Source organism: Hoplias malabaricus, chromosome 12 (genome assembly GCF_029633855.1).
Source record: "Hoplias malabaricus isolate fHopMal1 chromosome 12, fHopMal1.hap1, whole genome shotgun sequence".
NCBI lineage: Eukaryota > Metazoa > Chordata > Actinopteri > Characiformes > Erythrinidae > Hoplias > Hoplias malabaricus.
The window spans coordinates 37,426,503-37,434,470 of record NC_089811.1 but is presented as its reverse complement, the minus strand read 5'-3'; the positions used below and the strand labels follow the sequence as shown (position 1 = coordinate 37,434,470).

The 7,968-nt window shown below is 39.1% G+C and overlaps 1 protein-coding gene across 2 annotated transcripts; it reads left to right on the top strand.

Moving 5' to 3' along the window:
• Positions 1-28: 28 nt before the first annotated feature.
• On the top strand, positions 29-6,781 carry ndufv3 (NADH:ubiquinone oxidoreductase subunit V3). 2 transcript variants are annotated; one of them, XM_066686063.1, is made up of 4 exons: positions 29-252; positions 1,909-2,020; positions 2,820-3,908; positions 6,392-6,781. In XM_066686063.1, the coding sequence occupies exons 1-4, from the start codon at positions 211-213 to the stop codon at positions 6,550-6,552; spliced, it is 1,404 nt and encodes a 467-aa protein (XP_066542160.1). In that variant the 5' UTR covers positions 29-210; the 3' UTR covers positions 6,553-6,781. The 2 variants fall into 2 exon arrangements, with proteins under 2 accessions (XP_066542160.1, XP_066542161.1); XM_066686064.1 differs by having other exon boundaries at positions 31-252; positions 1,909-2,014.
• The last annotated feature ends 1,187 nt before the right edge of the window (positions 6,782-7,968 follow it).

Genomic DNA, 7,968 nt, shown 5'->3' with positions numbered 1-7,968 from the left:
AGGGTGTTTTTACTCTGTGGAAATGTGATTTACTATATTGCTGACTGAAATAAACGTGTTATTTTGCTCCTTTCTTTCTCGCTGACGTTAGTAGAATGCGGACTAAGCTCCTTGGAGTAAAATGCGCGCTCCCGACAGAGGCGGCCTCACACCGGAACCTCTTGTGTGCGGAGGATTTTCCGTCAGTGCGACATTAGCAGGAGCTCGGAGATGTCGACCTCTCTGCTCAGAATCAGACTCTCCTCTCTCAAGGTAAGATGTCGATAACAATAACCACATCTACAGTAAACAGGGCTGTTATGGAGCAGTAGAGAGTTTCAGACGCGCTGTGTCTTCTCTGTTTGCTCTGGGAAAGTGTTCAGCGGCGCCAGCCTCAGTCGAGCCACTTGACTGTGTCCTTGTGAACTCAGACCCAAACACACACACACACACACACACAGTCTAATACATATGTTTACTGCAGTCTTAGATAATGATGTCATTGTAATAATAAAACAAGGTGTGGCTGTGTTAATGAAAGTCTTGAAAGCAGGATACTATTTTTTTTTTTCATGTAAAATTAAAGGCATTTTTGTGCCGATTAAATCCTCTGTACATTGATGTTGACACATTGCATTTAGAACCGTTAAAATCTGTCATTTACAGTGTTTATTAACTCAAAAATCTTAAAGTATTCTTCTATTCCTTCTTTATATTATTATTATGTGAAATTCTCCCACAGTTTTGTGGGATTACAATATTAAGCAAGTGGAATAAAACGGATGATATCATGTGACTAATAAAAATAATAAATCTTGGTCTAATATATGCTTAAATAAGTATTTTTTAAAGAAATGTAGTTATAAAATATAATGTATTATATATAATCAAATTGATTATGAAACATCACTCAAAACTAGTGATGGGTGTTTCGGCTCTTTTTGGGGAGCCGGCTCTTTTGGCTCGGCTCTTCATAAAGAGCCGGCTCTTTCGGCTCCTAAATGACTCTTTGTTTTACCACTTATTTCCACTGGTACAGAACAATATTACCTACATTTTACATGACTATATGGACAAAACATTATTGTTCAATATTAAAAATAATAAATAGTGTTGCAATGGCCAATTGTTTTTATGGCTGTCTTGTAATAACTCACTGATTGCACTCACACATTCAATTGTGTAAATAACTGGATTTTTATTTAAACACCTTAATAAAAAATCACTTGTAAACTCTGAAATACAGCCAATGGAACCCAAAAGTTAGGTATTACAAAATAGCTTATTAAATTAAAATAATCATCCATTTGTGGGTAATAAAATAAACAAATACTCTGCAAAGTGCAAAACAGCAGCATTCAACGGTAGTGATTAAAACAACCACAACTGTCAACAAACATTTAACTGATTTAACATTTTCTTCAACTATGTTTTGGAAGGCAGATTGTCATTCAGGAAAACCAAGTGTCTCAGCTCGGAGGGTTGGAGCTTTCTTGTTGTTCTCTGATTTGTTGAATGACAAGCCTTGTTGAAAATGGCTCGGTCTTAGACGGGAACCGACTCTCATCGTTCAATTACAAGAGCCGGCTCTTTGAACCGGTTCGTTCGCGACCGACACATCACTACTCAAAACAAGGTTTTATTTTGAACAGAGCATTTCCTGAAAGATTCAAAAGCAGAAAACCTGTGAATGGAGTGAACAAACAAAAAAAAACATCCTTCACCTCATTTAATAAATTTGTTTTAAAGAACGGATGTGAATGATGTTTTTCTGAGATGTTTGTAGAGCTCTGCGCTGTTTAAGGCAGTGGTTCTCATGGGGTTAACGTCTGGGTTGTGGATGGTAGCCAAAAAAAAAAAGCATAGTTTAAATTGTGAATTACTTTTCCCCAATATTTTTAAACATCACTCGCTGTCTCTCTCATCCAGTGTCTCCGGCAGGAAAACTGGAGCACTCTGAGGACCCCACTCACTGCAGCATTCTGCACTAAAGCTGGAGAGCCCAAGAAACCTGCCAAGAAAGCAAAAGCTGCAAGTAAGAGTACGGACATGCTTGTGTTTTCTTGTTTTACTTGTTTAAGTTGGACACACACACCTCACAAAGCCAAAACACTGTTATCCTCCAAGTCAGGTTTCTGTGATGTTAAGTTCATATGCGTGTATGAGCACATTTAAAAAATGTTCCTTTAGTGTATGAGGGAAGATTAACCTTACATTCTTTAGAAGGTACAATTCTGCAGTGGCACACGTGCCCTTTTTTCAGTGGTTAGTGATGAGATCAATAGCTGAAAAACAATTATTTATAACCTTTAACTGATGAAAAAGTATTGTTTACTATTATACAAACCACTATCAGAGGTACTATGCATACTGCATAGGAACAGAAATATTCATATATGTAATAAGGATGATATTTATCTTTTTAACTACCCTCTATGAGTGTTTATGACGACTTGTGCAGGGCATTCGCTTTAAATCATGCTTCTGCTGTACGTTTCTTGGAATAAATTTGTGAGAGGTTGTTTCTCGAGGTATTAAAGTCAGCTGACATTTCTCTTCAAACCAAAGCACTTTCAGGTCACTGACTAAGACTGTGTTGTTTTATTATTATTATTAATAATAGTTTTATTGATTCTCAGGTCAAATATACACACTACATAAAAATCTACCAGTGCTAACACATTTTAACATTTAAAAAGAGACTAATGCTCAAAGCTGCTGGGCTCTGTTTTTCTGAGCCATATGAAGTCAGTAGAGCAGCAGGATTTTATCACATTGGTGTCAGCAGGTTCCAGGGTTCATCATAAAACAAACTCACAATTTTTATCCCATTTTCTCAGCCTTAGAGGCCCCTGACAAGAGGGCTGCTCTCCTAGCCTACAAGACTGCAGTTGCCTTCCCAACTAGACTTTCCGCCCCAGGATTTATCAGTGCCTTAGGTGAATCTGACACGAGTGACACTGCGTCCATAGTGGCTGCAGGTGCCGCTACCACAGAACCGGCCTCCTCCACGTCTCAAGTTTCTGCTGAAGCTTCATCCACAGGAGAGGCAGCCGAAGCTACATCAGGGGAATCGGTGATAGTTAAACCTGAAACTGCTAAATCTGCAAAATATTCAACTGAAAACGATGCTGCAAGGAAACCCAATGTTGAGGTGGAGACATCTGAGATTTCTGGCACAGACTCTACAGCCTCATTAGAAGAGACCCCTGGCTCAACAGCCCCAAAGGATCAAGAAGCTACCTCTTCCTCCTCCAGTGATTCTGATTCTGATTCTGACTCGGATTCTGATGATGAAGCACCAGACATGGCTGAGAAGAAGGAAACAGGGCTCCAGCCTGAAGAAAAAAAAGAAGAGGAAGTTCCAACAGGGTCTGCTCCAGAGGTGAAGACTTCAGAGTCTGCAACAAAGAACAAAACTGTGCCTAAAGCCTCTGTCATGGGAGCACCAGAGTCTGAAATGACTAAATCTACATCTGAACAAGTGCCTGCACAAAGAATTGCCACAAAAGCCTACACAGAAACTGCTGAGAAGATTGTTGACCCTGGCCTAGCCTTATCCACAGCTCCCACTAATGTAGTTCCTGAGGCGTCTGCAGCTGCTGAGGAGTTGGTTGATACTGCCCCAGAAAGTAAAACAGCAGCTACAGAGGACATAGTACGCAAAGAACCAGCTGTGGTGGTGAAGACTACAGAAGCCAAAGCTGACTCTGTGGCAAAAGTGACAAATGAAGTGACTCCAGAAGCAGCTGAAGCTGTTGTTAAAGGAAGCCCACACGTTGCAGCCGAAGTTCCACCTGAAGTCGTACCTGATTCAGCTAAAGAAGTGGCTTCAGCTCCAACCTCTGAGGAGCTGGTCGATCCTGCTCCTGTTATTGCAGATGCAGCAGAACCACCAGCTGAGACTGATGTACCGGCAGCACCTGAGGGTACTGACCACATCACCTTAAATCTTTGTCTCTCCAATGTGCCACGTTCTCTTACTTAGAGATGCTAATATTGATTGCTTTTCCTGATAAATGCTCCCCCACATACATGCTTTTTTCCATAATACTGGCTACTTTTTTGGTTGAGTATTTTTCCTTTGATTTGCAAAATCTACCACCAGCATAATCCTGATTTGAGAGTAACCTCACTTCTTCTCACTGTTATTGATGTCTGCATTTAAAGCAGTGTGAACCAGCCATCAAATAATTTCTCGGTATTTAAAGGTGGTGGGGGTTTTAACTGACTGTTACGACTTGGTAGAGGTTCCCGTAGTGCAGACATGCTCAGTCTTTTCTGCTTTTTCCCCTTCTATTGTCTTTGCGTAAAGGTTCATGTAAAACGGATTATTTAAGGATATTTTACTACACATTACATAGGATGTAATTCCATGTATTTAGGTTTTGAACATGCTATTTTTTCTTGTGTCTAGTTAAAGGTTAAGTGAGCTGTATTTGAGAAAACATCTGTTATTCAATATTGTTATTGTCTAATATACTCAGATAGCAACATCTTAGATAAACACCATGATGTGTTCAGAATATAAATGTTAATACTCAATATCTGGAATGATACGGTAGAGGACTATTCTCAGACTTTTCCCACATTTTCCTGGAAATGGCTTGGTGTTTATCTTTATTTAAATGGAACCTGAGTGGAGTGAACCCTTTGAATGAGTCTTTAGTGACACAATCAGCTCTTGCACTAAATCGCAATTAACATTTAAAAGTAAGTTATTTGACGCTGACAGTCCTTTTCCATTTAAATACCATCTGTGTCTTGTAAATGTTCTAATGCTGAGGCCCTTAGGAGCAGGTACCATGGAGGATAAGAGGCTGTAATTGTGCTTTAGAAACACACTGTACAGTGTGTGTACAATCAACTCTTAACTATGTAACCAGTGTAAAACCACTGTCTTCCATTTTCTTTTTTGGGCATTTTTCAAATAATATTCTTTCTGCTTCTCTTCCTTTCTTTCTGGTTGTTTGCTGTGTGTTTTGTACATAGTATATATGTTAATTTATTGGGTAATATGTTTATTGTGTTGATTAATTTTGCCAAAAATGTTCTCTATTGAAGGCGGCTGTCTTCTCACTGAGTTTCTAAAAAATTAAATATATAACTTCCATCTCTAACTCTGTCTAAAAGCCCAATAAGCTGGGAGTTATTTTGAGAAATAGCCAATGACCCATTCTCGCTGACCACACGCCTGGATCACTGCACGCTCCTGTCTTTTCCTTCTACTCTATTAACCACGTCCATGTTTCTGTGAATATTTATAAAGGAAGAACACTGTATTTCCACAGTTTATTAACCCTTACATTGCCTTGAGCAGGAGCTGGTCTTGTTAACATTCGGAGTGGATTCACAGATCCGAGTGCGATTAACAGTTGTGCTAATGTGGCTTTAAAGTTTGTAGCCGTACCAAAATCGTGTTAATTCTGTTTTCCACTGATCACTGTCTGATTGATGTAGGTGTCTCAGTGAATTGCAGAGCAATCTGAGTAAATCTGTGGTGGTGGAGGACTGCAGACAAGCTGCTTTAGGCCATTCACACCCCTTTGAGTTTGACCCCTTTGACCACAGGGAGTGGAGTCACACAGACTGTTACAGGAAGTAGCTACTGTAAGACAAAGCAGCCAGAACAGTCAAACAAACGCTCTTTTAGAGGTGGGGTGTAAAGAGTAGTTAAAGTATGTGTTCAGAGAAGGTAAGCACTAGAGCTAGATTTTTTTTTTTAAATGACATAGACCTAATTCCCTATTCTTGGTACATACAAGGGTTAATAACAGACTGTTTTTCAGGGTTTGGATTCTCATATTATTATTTTCTTAACATTTCCTGTCATTGTGTTAAACAATATGCATACAGTGGACCTACCTACCTGTTCATACGAAACCCAGTGCATGATGCATGAAGCCTGTTATTAGCAGTGTCCACGGGATGTAGCTTCTCTCTCGCTCTGTCTCTTTGTCTCTCTCTCTCGCTCTGTCTCTCTCTCGCTCTGTCTCTCTCTCGCTCTGTCTCTCTCTCTCACTCTCTCTCTGTCTCTCTTTCACACTCTCTCTCTCTCGCTCTGTCTCTGTCTCTCTCTCTCGCTCTCTGTCTCTCTCTCTCGCTCTGTCTCTGTCTCTCTCTCGCTCTCTCTCTCGCTCTCTGTCTCTCGCTCTGTGTCTCTCTCTCTCATTGTAATAGGTTTTGATTTTTGTTATTGGTACCTGGTTTACTATTATGTTTAACACTTTTACAAACCTGTTGATTGGTTAAAGTCCTTGTCAGGCTCCATTTCTTCTCCATTACCATATAAACAAATATATAATATGCAAAAAATATTAGCGTGTGATTAATAATCTAACAGCAGTTATTGGTATTGTTTGTCAGTTCCATGTCTTACTTTGCTCTCTCCTCTCCTTTCTGTCTTCTCTAGAAGCCGCCCCGGAGCCTGAACCAGAGCCGTTCGACAACACTACCTACAAGAACCTGCAGCACCACAATTACAACATGTACACATTCGTTGACGTTGATGTGGAATTGGCCAAGCATCGTCTACCCCAGCCTTCTTCAGGAAGACCCTCTCCCAGGCACTGATCTCCGCCGGCCCATGGCCTCGTGACTCCTGTTTGTCTTTTGGATGATTGACTACACTGCAGTTTTCACGGCTGGTTTCTCATATCCAGATTAAACCTGAACCTGGGCTAATTTCAGACTGTTAACGGGAAGACACTGTTTCCACTTCAGTTTGGTCCAGCGTAGGTTTAATGTAGCTTTGTGAAACCAGACCTCAATGTGTAGGAAACTCTTGTAATCCTGTTAAATAAACAAATAATATAAAATCATTTGGACACGTGTCTTAGTGTTGGTGCCTCATTGCTGTAGACAAGCACACGTACATTATCAGTAATATGAAGAAAAACACATTTTATTGCTGTTTTCCAGGTTGCTGCTGTAGATGGTAACTCATGGTAATTGTTAATTCACATCAGTGCTTATTACGTACTTGTACTTGGCTGGAAAAAGGAGCACACAACAACTTCCACCCCCCAATAATCAAAGCTACAGTATACAGACTTTAATCTGAATGTTTGTAAAGAAGTAGTTTTGAGCCTAATTTCACATTAGAGACATGAGTTCAATAACTCCAGTGAATTTACTGAAGGCTAAACAAATGTTTTAATACTGGAAAGGGAAACACAAAAGCTGAATAAAGTGAGATGAGTACAAGTAATTTATTTCGGGACCAATTAATAACGTCAATGGACGTCGAAAATACATCTAATAGTCGTCTTTTCAATGTCTGTGTTTGGACGTCTTTTCAACTTTCATTTTCAACCTTAAGAGAACGTTGGTTATACGACAGTCATTACGTTATTTCAACGTTGAATCAACGTCTAATTGTTTACTGGGGTACTACATTGTGGAGGGGAGTAAGAATTGGAAGATTACCTACTTATTCTTTTAATTTACAATGTCATAAATGAAGAGTCCAAAAGAAAGAAAATTGCTTGAGTGTTTTGATGAGTGTACTACTTCATATATTGGTACAGGTTTTTTACATTTTTGTCTCAACAAATCTTATAGTAATATTCGTCTGTCAAATGGACAGTAGTCTTAAATTTCAATAAATATACTGAGAGGTTAATGATGGAAATTAAAAGGGGAGGAAATTATTTCCCAGATTTGTGAAATGAAATGCACCCTGTACTACATTTTTAATTGTGTTTCTGGAAGTGTATCTGAAGAGCATTTACAGTGAAGATGAAAAGCTATATGCATCATTTTGAACATTTCTGGTCAAATGGCATACATTTTCTACAGAGAACACACAATGTAATATATTTCCAACATATTAGAAAAATAAAATATGAAATTAGCCACGTTTGTAGGTTTAAATGTTTCTAAATATGTTAAAACGTGCAGATGATAATTACAGAAAACCTGACCTTTGGAGGCCAAATCTTTTGATGTGTTTCTGATTTAGGACACAATACACTCTTTAGGTGAGCA